Genomic DNA, 23,058 nt, shown 5'->3' with positions numbered 1-23,058 from the left:
TGCTTTTGTTCCATCCTCTAGACCAGAGGTCCCACAAGTTTTTTTTCCTGCAAACCTGGTATTTACAAAAAGAGGAAATTATTAAGCACAATATCCTCTGCATACAGAAGTTTTCCCTGACATCCTGTGTAAGAAGCTTTCTGAAAAGAAGAGGAACTTACATGTCACAAATATGGTGGGAGTTTCTGCTTAATTATGGTAAGGGTCTCCTGCGTGGGGGTCTTTGGCTTGCTTCATAGAGAAATACCAAAACAGAACAAAACACATCAGGCATCAGATGAAGCTCAGTGATGGGGCACTTGATTCACCTGCGTGACAGCCTGGGTTCAATCCCAGCATAGCAAGAAGAGAGAAAGGAGGAAATACAGAAAATCTGGTCAAATAACAGAAAAGAAATGCATGAAGAACAACAAATGTGCAGTTTTTGTATGAAATAGTAGAGGACATGTTTTCCTGTGCCATTAGATATTGAGTTGACTAATTGGGGTGTTTGTATTTCATTTCAACTTTCATTGACACATAATAATTACAGAAGTTCATGGGGTAAAAAGTGAAGTTCCAATATATGTACACATCCTGTAACAATCAATTCAGGGCCATGTGTATATCCACCACATCAAACAGTTGCAATTTCATTGTGCTTAGATTATTCAAAACCCTCTCTTGTAGCTGTTTGGAGATATACAATGTATCATTGTTAACTATGTGATAAAATTGCCAAATTTATTTCTCCTGGCTGCTCAGACTCCCCTTTTTTGTATCCTTCCTCTCCCCAATCTCTGGAAATGATGATTCTATTCTCTCCTTCTATGAGATCAACTCTTTAGATCTCACAGTGAAAACCAATCGGTATTTGTTGATCTGTGAATTAAGCCAGACCCAGAACAACTCCAGTTGGACAGTAGCCCGTGAGGCAGAAGCGCCCCTCCCTTCCATTTTCTCATGTGAAATCTTTTCTGAATTATTCCTTGGCTTTCAGTTTTGAACTCTGAGCAAATCCAGTGGGCCCGCCTAGTCCTGGTTGACCTTCACCTGACCAAGGCTGCCCCAGATGACAGTCTATAACCCCCCCCCCCCCACACACACACACACTACAAGGAGTCTGTCCTTCGGCATGGAGTCCAATCCTGCCTGTGTGTCCTGCTGACGGCATTCCATCACACACACATTGACCACACTGGACTCTGTCTGGACATTTGGATGCAAGGTTGAAATGAGACTTACCTGCTTGGTTCACCTCTTTCTTTTTACAGCCATATGTGGATATGTCTGCATTATCTTCAACAAAACAAAAGGAGAGGCAGAGTTGTGAAATAAAATGCATGTCAGGAGAATAAAACCAGGTTAAATTTAGTAGTTTTAAAAACAACTGAATTAAACAAAATTGAGTGCAGCATCAAGGGAAAAAAGATCTATAAAACCAACATTTTAATGCTGTCATGATAGATGTAAAGTTATATTGGTGAAGAGCTAAACATAAGAGAATATAATAGAATATTCTCTGAATATTGAGGCATGTACAGAATTCAGTTGATCTTTGTTGAATGAACAAGGAATCCTGCCTCTGTGTATAAGAACATTCAGCACAGGATAAGATTATATTTCAATTTTGTTGGAAAAGCTTGACTAGTTGAATGAAAGTTGGCATAAACGAGCTGGAAGAAAAAGTGTTTGGTCCATTACCTCACATACTTTAAAAAATTTCAGAGGAATTGAAGACTACAATATGAAATTAAAGAGCACAGGTTAGAGGGACACCAAGAACACTATACATAAAGTTTAAAATCATCTTGTACAAGTCAAGAAACTCAGAAATAGATGATAGGAATTTGTCACTAAATAAAATTTTAAAAATGATTATGGCTGAAATCTATCACTCTCAAAGACAAAAGAACAACACCAGACAGGAAAATTCCATTGAAATTCTGGTAACTGTAAAAACGGGCAGGTGATAATCACATGCCAATCAAAATGATGCCCCATCACAGAGATGAAAGTGCCTTCGCTAAACTCTCTCTCTACAGGTAGTGCACTCTCCTCTTTTCCACCTAATGGACATATGCTTTACTTACACTGAAAATCACTTCAGTCCACTCATTCCTACTTCTAACACGTCTTCTGGGGCCATCACCTCACTGTCTTCACATTGCTGAGTTCAGGGCTCACTCTGTTTTGCATGGTGAATAAATACATCAACCAGTTAATCAGACAAACCAGTAAGCAACCACCCCAGCCTCTCAGTGCTGGGCTGGGCTGGCTCTCAGCAACTTTAGGTAAACATTCTTGGCTTCCAGTCTCTTAGCATCTTCCTACAGCACCTTCTGGGAGCCAAGACTCACCTGGATGTGTTTACTCAATGGAATTTGTCACTAACTGTGTGGAAATTCAAATTCCTCCCTGCATGGTTGGCCGTGGAGCCTGAAGCCATATGGATGGACAAGACAGCAGGGAGGGTTCAAGCAGCAGTTCCAGAGCCCAATACAGGACTCCAAGACAAACAGCCACCTCCCATCCAGAACAAGGTCACACATGACAAGGGACAAAGGAAGGGGCGATATTTACAGCTCCGTGTGTCTGCTCATTAGGCACATTTCTCTCTTGTTCCAACCCTGAGCACATTATTTCCCTGTGGGATTTTTCTTGCCTATGCTGTGTTCTCAAGACAAACAAATTATATCTCAGGGGGGATCAGGCTTTATTATGATTCTCCACGAACTCTTCTGCCTTCCAGAGAGCTAAAATCCTAACACCAATTTCAGCCCTGACTTGACATTTTCTCTAAGGTCTAATTTGGATGATGCTGTCTTGACTAGGTAACCTGGGTCCCTAAACCCTTGTGACACGTATGGGGACTACCAAGCCTGATATCTCTATTCACTTTCTTACTCCTCTCTTCAACTAGGGAGTTAACTGTGATCCCTAAACACAAAACCATGACTTCTGCAATCCTTGGCTTTGTGAAATCTCCCTCCAAAACAAGCAAAAATATCATGTTTATAACATGATCTATCATTTGGTCATATATTTATTCAGCATTTGGTAATTCAAAAAGATATCTTTAGATTATTTTATGCACATTGTCCTAAGATTAGTGACTTACAAAATTCATTTCAATTTTTATTACAGGCCATTCTTTGTGTTCATGCTATTAAGAACCTTATTCTACAATCATGCAGTTGGGGCTTAGAATGGTTAAGTGATTTCATTGGGAGTTAGGACTTCCACATAAGAATTTTAGAGGAGACAGACACATTCAGTCCATAACAGAATAGAAATTGCACAAGGGCAGGGACTCCCTGCCTTGAACAAAGGTGCTTAATAGATATTTTGCCTTAACATGCAAGGAAAGTATAAATGTTTAAGGGGAAGGAAGTGCTAGCAACCCTCATTTGATCACTGCACATCAATTTTAACTACACCCCATACATATAGATCTTTGTGTCAGCTAAAAATAAACTCTAAAAAATATCATTGCAAATGGGTAATTTGACTTCCTCTTTTCCAATCAGGATGCCCTGATTATTTCTGTTTTCTATTTGCTCTGGCTGGAACTTTCTGTACTAGGATGAATGAGTAGTCAGAGGAGGTATTCTTTTCTGGTTTCAGGTCCTAGAGGAAAAGTTTTCAACTTCTGCCCAATCGGCATGATGTCAGCTTGGCTCTGTTATACATAGCTTTCATTGTGTTGAGGAATGTTCCTTCTACACCAATTGGTTGAGAATTTTTACTACAAAGGGATGTTGAGATTTATCCAATGCTCTTTTTGCATCCATTGAGTTGATGAGGTAGTTTTGTCCTTCATTCTGTTGAGGTGATTTTCACATTTGTTGATTTGCATATGTTGAACCATCCTCACATCCCTGGGATAAATCTTACACAATTGTGTGGTAGAATCTTTTTGATGTACTGTTGGATTTTGTTCGCTGGTATTTTATTGAGGATTTTCACATGTACATTCACCAGGGATATCGCCCTATAGTTTTCTGTGTCTTTATCTGGTTTTGGTGTCAGAGTGATGATGGCCACGTAAAATGAGTTTGGAGGAGTTCCTGTGTTTCAATTTTTTTGTAAAAGTCTGAGCAGACTTGCTATTAGTTCTTCAAATGTTTGCTAGGAGTTAGCAGTGAAGATATTGGGTTCAGAGCTTTTCTTCTTTAGGAGACTTCTATTCTCAGTCATTATCAGGCATATTTGTTTTCTATTTCTTTCTGATTCAGCAATGGGAAATTATTTGCATCCAGGGATTTATTAATTTTTTAAAATTTTCCAGTTTGTGGGCAAATAATTATTGATCATAGTTTTCTTATGATTAATTGTATGTGGTGTCATCAGTAATTTATCCACATTAATTTCTTTTTAGTACATTATAGTTATACATGATATTTGGATTTATTTTGACATAATTATACATGCATGGAACTTCATTTGCTCTACTTCAGTCTCCACTACTTTCCTTTCCCTCCCCTCCTTCTCCTTACCATACTATACTGGTCTACTTTCTATTTATTTATTGTTTTTAAAATCGATGCTTTGTTGGTATACATAAAGGTGAGATTTACCATGACTTGTTCATAAACATTCATAGTGTAACTTGGTCAATTTCATTCCACCATTTCTCTCCTTTCCCATTGCACCTTCCTCCTCCTCTACCCCACCACCCACACTCCACAGATCTTCTTTCTATTATAATGAAGTCACCTGTTTCAATCAGTCATTTTGCAGCTTTAACCAAAAGACCTGACAAGAACAATTTTAGAGGAGGAAAAGTTCACTTGAAGCTCACGATTTCATTGGTCTCAGTCCATAGATGGTTGACTCCATTAACTCTGGGCCTGAGGAGAGGCAGAACATCATGGTGGAAGGGTGGGATGGAAGAAAGCAACTCAGGACATGACAATCAGGAAGCAGAGAGTGTCTTCCTCGCCAGGGACAAAATATACACCTTGAAGGAGGGTGGTGACTGACCCTCCAGTCACATCCTACCTGCCTACAGTTACTGCCCGTTAATCCCTAATTAGGCATTAGGCTAAGGATCTCACAACCTAAACATTTCTCCTCTAAATGTTTTTTGCTTTGTTTAGTATGTGAGCTTTCAAAGGACACTTAAAATATAAACTATAGCATCACCCCTCCTTTTCTCTTCTTAGTTTGCTCTAAATTCTGCATATGAGAGAGAACAGTTGACCCTTGACTGTCTGAATCTGGCTTATTTCCCTCAGCATGATGTTCTCCAGTTCCATCCATTTGCCAAAAAGTGTCATAATTTCATTCCTCTTCATTTCAGACTAAAACCCCATCATGTATATATAGCATATTTTCTTTATCCATTAGTCTGTTGACAGATTCCTGGTAACTAGGTTATTGTGAATTACATTGCTATGAACTTGATGTAGCTATATCACTATAGTATGCTGATTTTAGTTCTTTTGGATAATATCGTGGAGAACTAGGTCATATGGTATTTCCATTCCTAGTCTTGAGGAATTGCCATACTGCTTTACAGAGTGATTGTGCCAAGTTGAAATCTCACCAACACTGTATGAATGTACATTTTCCCCACATCCTCACCAGTTTTTATTTTTACTTGATAATTGCCATTCGGACTGCAGATGAAACCTCAACGTAGTTTTGATTTGCATTTTCCTAATTGCTAGGGAAGTTGAACTGTTTTTCACATATTTATTGGCCCTTTGTATTTCTTATATTGAGAAGATAGCACATTATCTTTATCTATAGTTGCCCTACTATGCAATAAAACACAAGAATTCCTTTCTCCTATCCAACTATAACTTAGTACTCATTGACCAACCTTTCCCCATCCCTGATACCCATATACTCTTCTCAGTCTCTGGGAACCATCATTTTCTCTGTGCTTCTGAGATCAAATTTTGTAGATTCTACATTTGAGTGAGATCTTGCAGGACTTGTCTTTCTGTGTCTGGCTTATTTCACTTAACACAATGACCTCCAGTTCTAGCCACAGGATGGATCAAGGATATCAGATTTTAACAATTATATAGAAAAACATTTAAACCTTTTTGAGCACTTTATTGAATTGCACACAAATGGAATCATGCTGTGCATAATCTTTATTGTTGTGGAGTTCTTGTAACTCAGCAAATTTAGCACTGTATAGGTTATTATATGTCATTTATTCTCTAATAAATTAGCTAAAAGAAAAAAATCAAGCAGTGTATATCTCAGGATACAATGTAGGGCACATAAGGCTAGTCACACTTAATGAGGGTGGGGCAGTCTTTTCTAACTGGGATGAAAGCAAAGTGTCACATAAAGCTACAGGAACAGTAGAATTACATTAAATTAGTTCACATTAATGAATTAGGTTTTTTCCTTGTAAATTAGGAGATTAACCCTACATGTACAAATGGAGTACACTGACCATCAATGATTTCCAGACAGAGCTGCACTGTATTTGCCCTCCACACCACAAGTGAGCTTTGGAAACACAATGCAGACTTCATAGTAGAGTACAGACTCACAGGACCAGCCGAGCTCAGGGTGGCCCTCCATCCTCCACCCTCCACCCTCTACCCTCCACCCTCCATCCTCCACCCTCCATCCTCCCTCCTCCATCCTGTGCTTCCACTTGATGAGCATGGTGTTATTTTTTAAAAATATATTTAATTTTTTAGGTGTAGTTAGACACAATTCCTTTATTTTATTTATTTATTTTTATGTGGTCTGAGGATTGAACCAGGGCCTCACACATGCCAGATGAGTGTTCTACTGCTGAGGCACAAGCCCAGCCTGAGCATGGCGGTTTTTTGAATCATTCAGCTTTAGGATGACTTTAACATAGAAATAGCTACCTAATGCAATGATGTAAGGGAAAAAAAGACTTGCTACATTTGACTTTGACTTTTGTTCTGACCCTTAATGACATCATTCATAATTAATCTGTCATGAAAGTTAGTTTCACACAACTGTATTAAGAAGTGACTCCAATGAGGTTCCAGCTTATTAAAAGATGTGGAGGACATGTGCCTTTGAGTGGGAATATAGTTGACTCTTAATCACATGACTGGGCTGGAGTTCAGGCTTTCCTGTGCAAAAGATCATAAAGGTCGAATTGACTCCTGAGGGTAAAGGGGATGATATGGGATGATATCATTCATTCATGGCCCCCAGAGTGGTTATGGTAAAACTTAGAAAGCGGGAAGTCCCTTGGAGAAACAGGAAGAGTCATTTTTGTAGACAGTGTTAGAGGATTCTAAGTAGCAACAGGAAGATAATTCAATGAAACAGAGTAAAGTCCATCAACCCCTCCAGAAACCCAATGCATAAACCCTCCAAACATGGAAGAAAATCTCCCACCCTTCAATGAGTGGAGCCAGAAGATGCCAAGAAATATTTTCCATGGCAATAAAATTTACCTAATTTAAAATTATGCTTTATCACATTTAAGGTATTCCCTGACACTCAGGCCACACTGAATCAATCTGTTTGTCCAGTTTGTCTCTCCACATAGACTACTTAGAAACATATCAGATATTTTTTTCCAGATGGTAGACAGTGTGTGAAGCTGAATAGAGAACAGGATCCTAAAGAGGGAATTCCACCCAGTGACCAGTTAGAGAGCAGCCTGGTGTGTTGACGTCCCAGGAAGAACAGTGAAGGTCGTGATGTGGGAAACAGGGATGGGAGCCAGGACGCAGCTCCCAGTGGAGCGGATGTTTAGCCTGCACAAGGCCTTGGGCTGCAGGGGAAAAGGAAGAGAGGAAGGAAGAAAAAGGAAAAGAAGGAAGAAAGAAGGAACAGAAAAGAATGACGTGAGCACAGTGAGAAGCTGAGGTCTCAGAGTTCATATGTTACACAATGGATGGTGTGAAGGGCTCTCGTTTCTAAGTGGAGTGTTTCACTGATATCATAAGACTCATGGAAATTTCTTTAGAAAAGGACAAGAAAAACTATGTGTTGTGCTGTTATTTGAAAATAATTTATTCTTAAGGGCTGGGGACCTTGCTCAGTGATGGTGAGTGCTTGCCTGGTGTGCACGAGGCCTGGGTTCCACTCCCAGCACTAGGAGAAAAAGAGAAAAGAAGGAAAAAGAAAAAGAAAGAATCCCATTAACATCCATCCCCAAGAATGAGATCCTAACTAGATTCAGATGTATTCCATGTTGGTGTAATTATATCAAAATGGATTCTGCTGTCATGTATAACTAAAAAAAAGAGAGACAATTATTCCTCAAGGTCATGTTGTCCCATGATATGATATGAGTGGGAATTTCCAAATGCCTTCAACTGAAGGGTGGGAAGAGGTTTGGGAAAGTAGGAAGTGACCAAGGAAAACCAATTTGAGAGACCACAAAGTACAGAAAGCCTAGTATAACAGTTACTTTAATTGTATAGGGAAATTGATTCCAAAGCAATGGAGATTACAATAAAAGGATCAGCATTTTATTATACCGTCTTGTTAAAGAATAATGGTTTTCTGCTCCAAAACTTGGAGCCTTGAACTCACAGGTGACTCTACTGGGGTGGACCAACTGGTCCCTTTCCAGGTGTCCCCCAAAGGAGTCTTCTCAGAGCGCTCTTGATGTCCTTGTTCCTCAGACTGTAGATGAAGGGGTTCAGCATGGGGGTGACTACACTGTACATCACTGAGGCTGTCGCAACTGAGCGTGAGTTTTGGGTCACAGCAGAACTGAGGTACACACCTAGGCTTGTTCCATAAAACAAGGAGACCACAGAGAGGTGGGACGCACAGGTGGAGAAGGCTTTGTACTTGCCCTGAGCTGATGAGATTGCACAGATGGAGGACACTATCCTGGAGTAAGAGTAAAGGATGCCAGTGAGGGGGACACCACCCAGCAAGACAACAGCAAAATATAACACCACCTCATTGAGAAAGGTGTCAGAGCAGGCACGCTGAAACACCTGGTTAAGTTCACAGAAAAAGTTGGGGATTTCCAAGTTTGAACAAAAGGACAACCGCAACACCATCAAGCTTTGTAATAAGGAATTCAGGGCACTCGTGATCCAGGTTGCCAGTGCCAGCAAGCTACACAGGAATGGGTTCAGGATAACCATGTAGTGCAGGGGGTGACAGATGGCCACATACCGGTCATAGGCCATTACGGCCAGGAGGAAGTTGTCCAACACTATAAATAATGTAAAAAAATAAATCTGTATGATGCAGTCTTTATATATTATGGTCTTTCTCTGTGTCTGGATGTTCACCAGCATCTTTGGGACAGTGCTGGAGGTGAAGCAGACGTCCACAAAGGACAAGTTGGAGAGGAAGAAGTACATGGGTGTGTGCAGGTGGGAGTCTGAGATGGTGGCCAGGACGATGAGCAGGTTCCCCAGCATAGTGATCACATACATGGAGAGAAACAGCCCAAAGATGAGGGGCTGCAGTTCTGGGTCCTCTGAAATTCCCTGGAGAAGAAATTCTGAAATTTTTGTGTCATTTTTTGATTCCATGTGCTGTATGTACCTACTAAAAAAGAGAAAAATGTCATGACTAATTTTGGTACCCGGTCCTCCAAAAGACATTCCATGTGCCATCTCTGAATCAGAATTCAAGTCTCTCTCTTGAAGGATTTATAAATACTACATATTCAATCATTTTAGTAAGCATTTTTCATGACCTGCAGGAATGCACACAGAGATCCCCCATATTCCTGGTACTGTCTAGCCAATGTGGATGGTTGCTGAAATATGAATATCCCTATGATTCAGTAATGCTGAAAGAAGTAGATAAATCATTTTTGACATTGCAGCTAGATTATTTTAAATGTTTCACCATAAAGGAATGCTACATGTTTTTGGAGAATTATTTGAACATTATAAAACACCTACATATATTAAGACCTCACAAGGCACACCACACATGTGCACAATTTTCACATATCATTTAAAAATGGAAAATAAATGATCCTATAACATATCATATGGTTATAATTGCAATGAAGAAAACATGGGCAAGTAAAAGGGAGAGCAGATGAAGTGCTGTTTTTATAGGGGTCCTGGCCAGACAAGGTGGTATTGGAACACAGACCTCAAACAATAGCAGGGAAGCCCCAAGGTTAACTGCAGAACCAAGTGTCTGGCAGAAGAGGTGAGCAGCACAAAGGCCCTGAGGCCGATGTTTGCTGCACATGTCAGTATTCACAAGGGAGCCACTGGCAGTCAGAATGACCAAGAGGGAGATGGAGGAGAGGTTGTCTCTAAGGATGGTGAGGAAGGTGGACTCCCTAAGACGGTTGAAATTTGAAGACTGTCAAAATGCACAGGGTCACTTGCCACATATTGTCCCTTGTACTTTTGTTTTAACCTGCTTTATTGTAGTGTAGTTACGTTGTATACATATATGACATATGCAACCTGATGAGTGCAGACATATGCAAATCCTGGTGGTCCCATAGCCACAATGAAAGTCAGAGACACATCCGTCTCCTCCCATGGCATGCCTTTGTTTTTCTGTTTCATCTGAGGTTAGAATACTGAACATGAGATCTGTCCTCATAGCAAATTGTCAAGTGCATAATATCACTTTCTAGCCCTAGGCACTAAGTTGCATAGCAGAGGTCTGGACATTAGACATCTTACATAACTGTCACTTGACATCTGTAATCCCTTGCCCATGCTTTCCTTTGCTTCCCTGCCTGGACACCACTGTTCTGCTTCAAGCATCAGAGTTTGACATTATTAGAAATCTCAGGTACATGCTAGGATGCATAATTTTGATTTCAGAGTTATCCCAGGGGTCCAGGTGGATTTCTCTTTGTTTGTTAGCTTTAGGGCACAATACGACTAGATGAGTATACTATAAGAAAAATTACATACCATGACAGAGTATAATTTAAATTTATTTACCACCCACTTTATTATTTTATAAAACACTAGATAATTTATTTTGTAAAACTCTAGATAATAGAGTTTCTGGGTAAAGGGATATGTGAATCTGGTAGTTTTTAATTTTATTGATTTATTTATTTGGAGGTGCTGGGGTCTAACCCTGGGACTCATGAACACTAGCCAAGTCCCTTCTCACTGAGCCACATTGCCAGCTGAATCTGCTGGTTTTCAATGCATATTTCATGGTGGCTATTCAGGAAGTTGGTGCTGTGTAAAGATGACAACTCTACACGAAGGTGCCCCTTTCTTCAAACTCTTGCCCAAAATAAACACATATGTTTTAGTTCTGCCATAATTTTGCTATCATGACTCTGATGATGAATCGTGATTGAACTATTATCAAAACTCCCTTTATGAGTTCTTACCATGCACATGGGTTAGAGGCACCACGGGCATCGACTCACTGATTTCTGACAGGAATCTCATGATGCTTATTATTTACACAGAATTCCTTTGTATAAAAGGGGATGTCCATAAATATAATGAAGCTTCTAGGTATAAAACTTATTTATGAGAAAGACAAAGGCAATCTTTGGCTGAATGCAAAAGAATATGTGTCACAAGAGGGCAGAAGATGATGGCTACTTTAAAAAGAGAAACAATCCCCAAAAGCAAAATAAGAGAAAATAGATCTGCCATAGGATGACAAATGGTATCCACAGGACACCAATTTAAAAAAAAAAAAAAGGAAATCGTAAATGGATCCAAGAGGAATCAGTGGAGTGGGGGCAGGGTGGGGACAGCACTGGGGACTGAATTGGGGCAGTAGTATTCCACACTTTGTGATATTGTCAAAGTGTATCCTGGTGTTGTATATAACTGAAAAGAATAGATTAAAAAATCTGCAAAAGAAAAAGTTATAAATGGCAATTGACTACTACTAACCATGGTTATAAATGGCAATTGACTACTACTAACCATTTCTCATGGTTTTATACCAAATGAACATGGTTCTCTCCCTTGAAGAGGGGATAGAAAATTTCTGAAGTTACCAGGAGCTGTAAGTTACCCCTCTACAACGCAGGGCTTTTGAGTTCCAATGAATAGGAACCTCAGACTGTGGTCTTTTAATTTGGGTAGTTCCTCTGGGAAGGAACTACCCAAATTAAAAAAAAATCAATTGGATATTTAGGTCTGCAATATGAAAGAAACAGATTTGTCCACAAAATTTTAAATTTTGACTTATACCCTCTGTCAAATATATTTATGAATTTATAGAAACAGTAAACTTAGGAGGAAAAAGAAATCTCCAACTCATTTTATTCTGAAAAAAATGAAATCACAAAATAAACACTAAGATCTGATAAAAATAATAAACTTGCATAAGCAATTTGGAATTGAAAAGAGTAATAATATAAACTTTATTCAGTCTCAGCAATAATGAAAACATTGTAGCAAAATGTAGTATAGTTTTCCCTTTGACCTATCAAATAAAATTCATTTTGGTTATGTGAATACCCAGCCCAAGAGAAAAGACTGTGAAATGCCTGTCTCACAAGCTATTGTTGCAAGGTTAATATTGGTAAGCAACCCAGTAGTTTGATCCTGTAATGAATAAAGAAACAGGATCAAATACACTTCACAATAAAAAGATTTTCCTGCACGTCTCTCCAAACAGAATACTCAATTTTCTAATTCCCTAGTTGCAAAACTCTTTGGATATGTTTCAATTTTATGTGAGATTGTTTATACCACTTCTTCATTCAGTCTCATCCAGTTAGCTTTCCATCATTGAATCGTCGAAAATGATCTATGCATGCATTACAGAGTCTAAAAATTACCAATTAGATAAGGAAACAAACACAGTAACTTTACTGTGCTGTGGGCTGGGCTGGGTTGGTTCTCCGGTGACCTCCCATAAATTTGTTGGCTTCCATTCTCAGTGAGTCTTGCCTACAGAACCTGCTGGGGTCTTAGACTTACCTGGATGGGGCCTCTGGGAAGAAAGTCTCCATGTGGAAGTCTGAATTCTGGTCTGGATGGTTAGTAATGAAAAACAAATCTCTGTCCCCAGACAAGACAGGAGGAAGGAGTAAAGCACTGGTTTACTCTCTGTGTGATATCATCCAAGCATCTATTTATAGGTCCCTGTCCTGCTCATCAGGTACATTTCTTCTTGTTATTCCATTCCCTGAGCACCTGACTTCCCTGTGGACTTTTTTCTTCACAGAAAGGAAAAATTTCCCTGCTCATTCCATGTTCCCAAGAGACCAGGTAAGAAATTATGGTGAATTTTGACTTCATAACTCTTTCTCTGAGAAGCCTCCTACCATCTGGAAATCTAACCTTCTTAGCATTTCTGCCATTTCTTAGTTACAAAATCTTCCACAGTCTGAGGTTCTCCATTCATTGGAACTCCAAAGCCCTGCTTTGTAGAGGGATAACTTACAGCTCCTGGTAACTTCAGAAATTTTCCATCCCCTCTTCAAGGGAGAGAACCATGTTCATTTGGTATAAAACCATGAGAAATGGCTACAACTCTTGACTTCATCATGCTTTTGGCAAAGCAGTTATGATATTCATGTTTGGAACACAAATTAAGCATTGTCATTAACTCATTTGTGAAACATTTAGAGATTGAAAGAGATAAGCTTGTTATTTTTGTGTGATGTGTGCTAAAGTTAGAATCTTGCAATCCTTGCAAATAAATCCTTGCAATTTCACCATTATATGAGGTGTATAGTATGAGGGACCTATCTTACATTTGTGCAAACATGACAGAGAGGAATTAAGTGATCTTCCCACATGTTGTGAAGTGAATAAGGATGAATATTACCCAAGGTGTTCCCAGTTCTCCTGTTCCAGGGCAGTGGCTCTCCACCAGGGGTGATCGTGTATCCAGGAGACATTGGTGATGTCTAGAGAAATTTGGCGTTGTTAAACTGGGGAGTTGGTGCTGCATCTGGTAGGCTGAAGTCAGGGATGGCACTCATCATTATGCAAAGTAGTATAACATAGTAAGTAGTATTTAGCTCCAAGGTCAACAGTGGGGCATTTGAAAAATACTTTTCCAGACTTGAACTTCTCCAATATCACTCGGGGATATGGTTTCAATGTAGATTATGGTTTGGATAGTCAGGGTGACAGGAATTGAACATTTGTAACCAATGCCCTGTTAATTTGATCACCTTTCTTAAATAGATAAAATTGTATTCATTATGACATAAATGATAATGTTTTGATGTGGTTATGTATATTGGAATGAATAAATATAGCTCATTAACATACACATTACTTCATATAGTTACCATTTTTGTGGTAAGGACACTCAATATTCACTCTTGTTACTTTTCAAGATTCAACATATTTTTACCTGTGCTTAACATGGTGTGCAGTAGTAGATCTCTCCTCATCTATCCCTCCTAACTAAATATTGTATCCTTCATCCAACATCTTTGCAAATTTCCCTTCCCAAATCCACCCAACCATCCTCACTACTATTCTAACGTTCAGTTCTATGGAATCAAATATTTTAGATTCTGACAGATCCAGTGGCACACACCTGTAATCTTAGTGACTCGAGAGGTTGAGAAAGAGGATCATAAGTTTGACGCCAGCCTCAGCAACTTAGTGAGGCCCTAAGCAACTTAGTGAAATCATGTCTAAAATGAAAAAAACAAAAAGTGCTGGGGATGTGGCTCAGTGATAAAACACCTCTGTGTTCAATCTAGTACCTCCCCTGCCAAAAAAAAAAAAAATTAGATTCTGCACAGTGAGGTCATATGCCAGTTGTCTTCCTGCATCTGCCTAATTTCATGTAACAAAAAGAGTTCCATGTATTTTGTTGAATGTGAAGGATTTCATCCATTTTTATGGCTGGATCATATTCCATTGTTTGTGTGCCAAATATTCTTTATTCATTCATCTGTTGATGGACACATAGGTCAAATCTAGATCTTGCTTTTTTAAAATAATGCTTCAAAGAATATGGAAGTACAAATATCTCTTTGAAATACTAATTTCATTTGCTTTGGATGACTACCCAGTGGTGGGATTGCCAGATCACATGGTGGTTCCATTATTGACCACTGAGGCTGTTGTCCAGCATCAGAGTTAAGCACAGGCATTTCGAGGCCTTCTCCACCATGAAGGCCTCCATCAGCTCTGTTCGAATCTTAGGTGGTCAGATGTGGACTCAGCTCAGCTTCTGCCTAGACAAGATGACACTGGCCATTTCTATATGTCCTCCATAACAGGAAATCAAATGTACAGCTTGGCTCCTTATATACAAACTGGGTAGATTCCCCTTTTTCATGGAGTTTCTATGTGAACTAAGCTGTAGGTAGAAGCTCACAGGAAATGACCTGCCCAGAGAAAATGCTCCACAGATAGCAGCCATTGTGACCATCACCTTGCTCCTCATTGGCTCAGGTCACTGTGACATCACAAGGGTTTCCTGGCACAGGAAGTGAGTCTAGCACTGAGCTGCTCCTAGGAGACAGGGAGTGCTGGTGGAGGGGACCCAGGAAGGCAGCTCAGAGCCTGAGTCCACCACCCTTTGTTGTGTTGGACTCATGGGAACTGTCTCTGACCCACTCATAATGACACCAAATAGGCACAGTAAGGGTTTTTTTCAGTCTCTTCTAAGCTGCTTCACTATGTTTCACTCTCGGGAAGATCTGCAAAGCCGATGTCTCTGGTTGTGTCAAATGATTTCTCCCCTCCTCCTCCTCCTCCTTCTTGCAAATCCAGACCATATGACTCACAAAATTTGATGTCATCAGAAATGTCTTATTTTTTCTCTTTCTGCCCTGAAAGCATTTGTTTTATGCCTCACAATTGCTTATTGCTCCTGCTTTTTCTAGGAAGACTGTGTCATTCCTCCCAACAGCTTTGGGCTTAGACAGAGTCTCATCTGATCCAATTGAATGTCCCCAGAGGGCCTCTAGACTCTGATGAGTGGATGATTAAATTTGGGTGCCACCTTGACTGGTTTGAGGGATGTTGAGTGTTGGTAAATCCCTTCCAAGTGTGTCTGGAAGGCTCTTTCCAGAGAGGAGTGTTGTGGGGTCTGCTAACTGAGTGGTAAAGATCTGCCCTGAGTGTGAGCCACAGTATGTAAATGTCTGAGGCCAGGATGGGACAGGAAAATGAAAGAAGTGGGAGACTCTCTCTGTTCTTTCTCTGGAAACAGGGCTCGTTCTCTCCTGCTGCTTCTGTTAAATACCCGACTTTCCTTTCTTCAGTATTTGGCATGTGGGACTCGCATCAAGAAGCATCTGGAGCTCTTGGGCTTTGAGCCTTAAGGATGGGCGATGAACTATTGTTCTGTCTGGTTCTGAGAGTTCCAGCTTTTTGGACTGAGTAACCTGATTTGCTTCTCTGGTCTCCAGCTTGCAGAAGCCATTGTCGAAATACTCATCCTCTGGAATTGTTCTGTCAATCCTGTCTCTATAACCATATCTCTATCCATCAGTCATCTGTCCATCCATCTACCCTCTCTCAGTGTGCTGGTTTGGTTTCTCTGGATAACCCTGACTGATACATGTGACATACATTCATTTACAGAATGTGGGGAGACACACCTTGCAGAGGTATCATAGAGTCTCCACCCTTTACCCTCCACCCTCCCTCCACCCTCACTCCTCCCTCCACCCACCCTCCACCCTCCACCCTCCACCCTCTACCCTCCACCCTCCACACACCACACTCCACCCTCTACCCTGTGCTTCCAATGATGAGCATGGTGTTATTTTTTTTAAAAAAATATTTATTTATTTTAGGTGTACATGGACTTATTTATTTTTTTGGTGCTGAGAATCAAACCAGGGCCTCACACATGCCAGATGAGCAGTCTACCGCTGAGCCACAACCCCTGCCCGAACATGCTGTTATTTAAACCATTCAGCTTTAGGATGACTTTAGCATAGAAATAGATACCTAATGCACTGATCCAAGGAAAAAACAGGACTTGCTACTTTTAATTTTCACTTGTGTTATGACACTTGATGACATCATTCATAATTAATTTGTTGTGCAAGTTGGTTTCACACAACTGTATTTAAAAGTGACTCCAATGAGGTTCCAGCTGATTAAGAGATGTGAAGAACATGTGCCTTTGAGTGGGAATATGGTTGAATCTGAAACACATGACTGGGCTGGAGTTTAGGCTCTCCTTTACAAAAGGTCATCAAGGTCAAATTGATTCCTGGGGGGAAAAAGGATGATATGGGATGATATCATTCATTCATGGGCCCCATAGTGAATATGGTAAAACTTAGAAAATGGGAAGCCCTTGGAGCCACAGGAAGAGTCATATTGTAGACAGTGTTAGTGGATTGTAAGTAGCAACAGGAAGATAATTAAATGAAACAATGTAAAGTTAAAGTCCATCAACCCCTCCAGAAACCCAATGCATAAACCCTCCCAAACATGAAAGAAAACCTCCCATTTCAATGAGAGGAGCCAGAACATGCCAAGAAATATTTTCCATGGCAATAAAATTTACCTCATTTAAGATTATGCTTTAACATATTTAAGGTATTCCCTGACACTCGGGCCATACTGAGTCAATCTGTTTGTCCAGTTTTTCTCTCCACATACACTACTTGGAAACACATTGAATATTTTTTTTTTCCAGATGGTAGACAGTGTGTGGAGCTGAATATAGAACAGGATCCTAATGAGGGAACACCACCCAGTGACCAGATAGAGAGCAGCCTGGTTTGTTGACGTCCCAGGAAGAACAGTGAAGGTCGTGATGTGGGAAACAGGGGTGGGAGCCAGGATGCAGCTCCCAGTGGAGCAGATGTTTAGCCTGCACAAGGCCTTGGGCTGCAGGGGAAAAGGAAGAGAGGAAGGAAGAAAAAGGAAAAGAAGGAAGAAATAAGGAACAGAAAAGAATGTCGTGAGCACAGTGAGAAGCTGAGGTCTCAGAGTTCATATGCTATTCAATGGAGGGTGCGAAGGTCTCTCCTTTCTAAGTGGAGTGTTTCACTGATGTCATAAGACTCACAGGCATTTCTTAAGAAAAGGACAAGAAAAACTATGTGTTGTGCTGTTATTTGAAAATAATTTATTCTTAAGGACTGGGGACCTTGCTCAGTGATGGTGAGTGCTTGCCTGCTGTGCACGAGGCCTGGGTTCCACTCCCAGCACTAGGAGAAAAAGAGAAAAGAAGGAAAAAGAAAAAGAAAGAATCCCATTAACATCCATCCCCAAGAATGAGATCCTAACTAGATTCAGATGTATTCCATGTTGGTGTAATTATATCAAAATGGATTCTTCTGTCATGTGTAACTAAAAAAAAAGAGAGACAATTATTCCTCAAGGTCATGTTGTCCCATGATAGGATATGAGTGGGAATTTCCAAATGCCTTCAACTGAAGGTTGGGAAGAGGTTTGGGAAAGTAGGAAGTGACCAAGGAAAACCAATTTGAGAGACCACAAAGTACAGAAAGCCTAGTATAACAGTTACTTTAATTGTATAGGGAAATTGATTCCAAAGCAATGGAGATTACAATAAAAGGATCAGCATTTTATTATACCGTCTTGTTAAAGAATAATGGTTTTCTGCTCCAAAACTTGGAGCCTTGAGCTCACAGGTGACTCTACTGGGGTGGACCAACTGGTCCCTTTCCAGGTGTCCCCCAAAGGAGTCTTCTCAGAGCGCTCTTGATGTCCTTGTTCCTCATACTGTAGATGAAGGGGTTCAGCATGGGGGTGACCACAGTGTACATCACTGAGGCTGTCGCAACTGAGTGTGAGTTTTGGGTCACAGCAGAACTGAGGTACACACCTAGGCTTGTTCCATAAAACAAGGAGACCACAGAGAGGTGGGATGCACAGGTGGAGAAGGCTTTGTACTTGCCCTGAGCTGATGAGATTGCACAGATGGAGGACACTATCCTGGAGTAAGAGTAAAGGATGCCAGTGAGGGGGACACTTCCCAGCAAGACAACAGCAAAATATAACACCACCTCATTGAGAAAGGTGTCAGAGCAGGCACGCTGAAACACCTGTTTAAGTTCACAGAAAAAGTGGGGGATTTCCAAGTTTGAACAAAAGGACAACCGCAACACCATCAAGCTGTGTAATAAGGAATTCAGGGCACTTGTGATCCAGGATGCCAGCATCAGCAAGCCACATAGATATGGGTTCAGGATAACCATGTAGTGCAGGGGGTGACAGATGGCCACATACCGGTCATAGGCCATTACGGCCAGGAGGAAGTTGTCCAACACTATAAATAATGTAAAAAAATAAATCTGTATGATGCAGCCTTCATATCTTATGGTCTTGCTCTGTGTCTGGATGTTCACCAGCATCTTTGGGATGGTGATGGAGGTGAAGCAGACGTCCACAAAGGACAGGTTGGAAAGGAAGAAATACATGGGCGTGTGCAGGTGGGAGTCTGAGATGGTGGCCAGGATGATGAGCAGGTTCCCCAGCACAGTGACCAGGTACATGGACAGGAAAAGGCCAAAGATGAGGGGCTGCAGTTCTGGGTCCTCTGAAATTCCCTGGAGAAGAAATTCTGAAATTTTTGTGTCATTTTTTGATTCCATGTGCTGTATGTACCTACTAAAAAAGAGAAAAATGTCATGACTAATTTTTGTACCTGGTTGTCCACAGGACATTCCATGTGCCATCTCTGACTCAGAATTCAAGTCTCTCTCTTGAAGGATTTATAAGTACTACATATTCAATCATTTTAGTAAGCACTTTTCATGCCCTGCAGGAATGCATACAGTGATCCCCCATATTCCTGGTACTGTCTAGCCAATGTGTACGGTTGCTGAAATATGAATATCCCTATGACTCTGTAATGCCGAAAGAAGTAGATAAATCATTTTTGACATTGCAGCTAGATTATTTTAAATGTTTCACCATAAAGGAATGCTACATGTTTTTGGAGAATTATTTGAACATTAAAAAACACCTACATATATTAAGACCTCACAAGGCACACCACAAGTGTGCACAATTTTCACATATCATTTAAAAATGGAAAATAAATGATCCTATAATATATCAGATGGTTATAATTGCAATGAAGGAAACATGGCAAGTAAAAGGGAGAGTAGATGAGGTGCTGTTTTTATAGGGGTCCTGGCCAGACAAGGTGGTATTTGAACACAGACCTCAAACAGTAGCAGGGAAGCCCCAAGGTTAACTGCAGAAGCAGGTGTCTGGCAGAAGAGTTGAGAAGCACAAAGGCCCTGAGACTGGTAATTGCTGCACATGTCAGTATTCACAAGGGAGCCACTGGCAGTCAGAACAAGCAAGAGGGAGATGGAGGAGAGGTTGTGTCTAAGGATGGTGACGAAGGTGGACTCCCTAAGACAGTTGAAATTTGAAGACTGTCAAAATGCACAGGGTCACTTTCCACGTATTGTCCCTTGTACTTTTGTTTTAACCTGCTTTATTGTAGTGTAGTTACATTGTATATATATATGACATATGCAACCTGATGAGTGAAGACATATGCAAATCATGGTGGTACCATAGCCACAATGAAAGTCAGAGACACATCCGTCTCCTCCCATGGCATGCCTTTGTTTTTCTGTTTCATCTGAGGTGAGAATACTGAAAATGAGATCTGTCCTCATAGCAAATTGTCAAGTGCATAATATCACTTGCTAGCCCTAGGCACTAAGTTGTATAGCAGAGGTCTGGACATTAGACAACTTACATAACTGTCACTTGACATCTGTAATCCCTTGCCCATGCTTTCCTCTCCTTCCCTGCCTGGACACCACTGTTCTGCTTCAAGCATCAGAGTTTGTCATTAGAAATCTCAGGTACATGCTAGGATGCATAATTTTGAGTTCAGAGTTATCCCAGGGGTCCAGGTGGATTTCTCTTTGTTTGTTAGCTTTAGGGCACAATATGACTAGATGAGTATACTATAAGAAAAATTACATACCATGACAGAGTACAATTTAAATTTATTTACCACCCACTTTATTATTTTATAAAACACTAGATAATTTATTTTGTAAAACTCTATTAGATAATAGAGTTTCAGGGTAAAGGGATATGTGAATCTGGTAGTTTTTAATTTTATTGATTTATTTATTTGGAGGTGCTGGGGTCTAACCCTGGGACTCATGAACACTAGCCAAGTCCCTTCTCACTGAGCCACATTGCCAGCTGAATCTGCTGGTTTTCAATGCATATTTCAGGGTGGCTATTCAGGACGTTGGTGCTGTGTAAAGATGACACCTCTACACGAAGGTGCCCCTTTCTTAAAACTCTTGCCAAAAATAAACACATATGTTTTAGTTTTGCCATAATTTTGTTATCATGACTCTGATGATGAATCGTGATTAAACTATTATCAAAACTCCCTTTATGAGTTCTTACCATGCACATTGGTTAGAGGCACCACGGGCACTGACTCACTGATTTCTGAACCCCATGATGCTTATTATTTATACAGAATTCCTTTGTATAAAAGGGGATGTCCATAAATGTAATGAAACTTCTAGGTACAAAACTTATTTATGAGAAAGACAAAGGCAATCTTGGCTGAATGCAAAAGATTTTGTGTCACAAGAGGGCAGAAGATGATGGCTACTTTAAAAATAGAACCAATGCGCAAAAGTAAAAAGTTGTAATAAGAGAAAACAGATCTGCCATATGATGGCAAATGGTATCCACAGGACACCAATTTTTTAAAAAAGGTAACCATAAATGGATCCAAGAGGAATCAGTGGAGTGCGGGCAGGGTGGGGACAGCACTGGGGACTGAGTTGGGGCAGTAGTATTCCACACTTTGTGATATTGTCAAAATGTATCCTGGTGTTGTATATAACTGAAAGAAATAGATTAAAAAATCTGCAAAAGAAAAAGTTATAAATGGCAATTGACTACTACTAACCATTTCACATGGTTTTATACCAAATGAACATGGTTCTCTCCCTTGAAGAGGGGAAGTTACCAGGAGCTGTAAGTTACCCCTCTACAAGGCAGGGCTTTGCAGTTCCAATGAATAGGGAACATCAGACTGTGGTCTTTTAATTTGGGTAGTCCCTCTGGGAAGGAGCTACCTACCCAAATTAAAAAAAGCAATTGGACATTTTGGTCTGCAATATGATTGAAACAGATTTGTCCACAAAATTTCTAAATGTTGACTTATACCCTCTGTCACATATATTTATGAATTTATAGAAACAGTAAACTTAGGAGGAAAAAGAAACCTCCAACTCATTTTATTCTGAAAAAAAATGAAATCACAAAATAAACACTAAGATCTGATAAAAATAATAAAATTGCATAAGCAATTTGGAATTGAAAAGAGTAATAAAATAAACTTTATTCAGCCTCATCAATAATGAAAGCATTGTAGCAAAATGTAGTTTAGTTTTCCCTTTGACCTATCAAATAAAATTCATTTTGGTTATGTGAATAACTAGCCAAAGAGAAAAGACTGTGAAATGCCTGTCTCACAAGCTATTGTTGCAAGGTTAATATTGGTAAGCAACCAGTAGTCTGATCCTGTAATGAATAAAGAAACAGGATCAAATACACTTCACAATAAAAAGATTTTCCTGCACGTCTCTCCAAACCGAATACTCAATTTTCTAATTCCCTAGTTGCAAAACTCTTTGGATATGTTTCCATTTTATGTGAGATTGTTTATACCACTTCTTCATTCAGTCTCATCCAGTTAGCCTTCCATCATTGAATCTTCTACAATGATCTATGCATGCATTACAGAGTCTAAAAATTACCAATTAGGTAAGGAAACAAACACAGTAACTCTGTGCTGTCGGGTGGGCTGGGCTGGGTTGGTTCTCCAGTGACCTCCCATAAATTTGTTGGCTTCCATTCTCACTGAGTCTTGCCTACAGAACCTGCTGGGGTCTTAGACTTACCTGGAAAGGGCCTCTGGGAAGAAAGTCTCCATGTGGAAGTCTGAATTCTGGTCTGGATGGCTAGTAATGAAAAACAAAGCTCTGTCCCCAGACAAGACAGGAGGAAGGAGTAAAGCACTGGTTTACTCTCTGTGGGATATCATCCGAGCTTCTATTTATAGCTCCCTGTCCTGCTCATCAGGTATAATTCTTCTTGTTACTCCATTCCCTGATCTCCTGATTTCCCTGTGGACTTTTGTCTACACAGAAAGAAAAATTTTCATTTTCATTTTATGTTCCCAAGAGACCAGGTTAGAAATCATGGTGAATTTCATCTTTTTAACTCTTTCTAAGGGAAGCCTCCTGCCCTC

General features: G+C 40.1%; 2 protein-coding genes across 2 annotated transcripts; both read right to left on the bottom strand.

Moving 5' to 3' along the window:
- Positions 1–8,492: 8,492 nt before the first annotated feature.
- Positions 8,493–9,449, bottom strand: LOC139707748 (olfactory receptor 7A40-like). The gene has a single exon (XM_071619655.1). It carries the CDS (start codon positions 9,447–9,449, stop codon positions 8,493–8,495), a length of 957 nt encoding a protein of 318 aa, XP_071475756.1.
- Positions 9,450–18,436: 8,987 nt separating this feature from the next.
- LOC139707747 (olfactory receptor 7A40-like) lies at positions 18,437–19,393 on the bottom strand. The gene has a single exon (XM_071619601.1). It carries the CDS (start codon positions 19,391–19,393, stop codon positions 18,437–18,439), a length of 957 nt encoding a protein of 318 aa, XP_071475702.1.
- Between the last annotated feature and the right edge of the window lie 3,665 nt (positions 19,394–23,058).

This window comes from Marmota flaviventris, chromosome 1 (assembly GCF_047511675.1).
Source record: "Marmota flaviventris isolate mMarFla1 chromosome 1, mMarFla1.hap1, whole genome shotgun sequence".
NCBI lineage: Eukaryota > Metazoa > Chordata > Mammalia > Rodentia > Sciuridae > Marmota > Marmota flaviventris.
This window is presented reverse-complemented; position numbering and strand designations above follow the sequence as displayed.

Bases quoted from the DNA above. Each gene is read 5' to 3' on its own strand.
- LOC139707748 (XM_071619655.1), bottom strand. From the start codon at position 9,449: ATGGAATCAAAAAATGACACAAAAATTTCAGAATTTCTTCTCCAGGGA.
- LOC139707747 (XM_071619601.1), bottom strand. From the start codon at position 19,393: ATGGAATCAAAAAATGACACAAAAATTTCAGAATTTCTTCTCCAGGGA.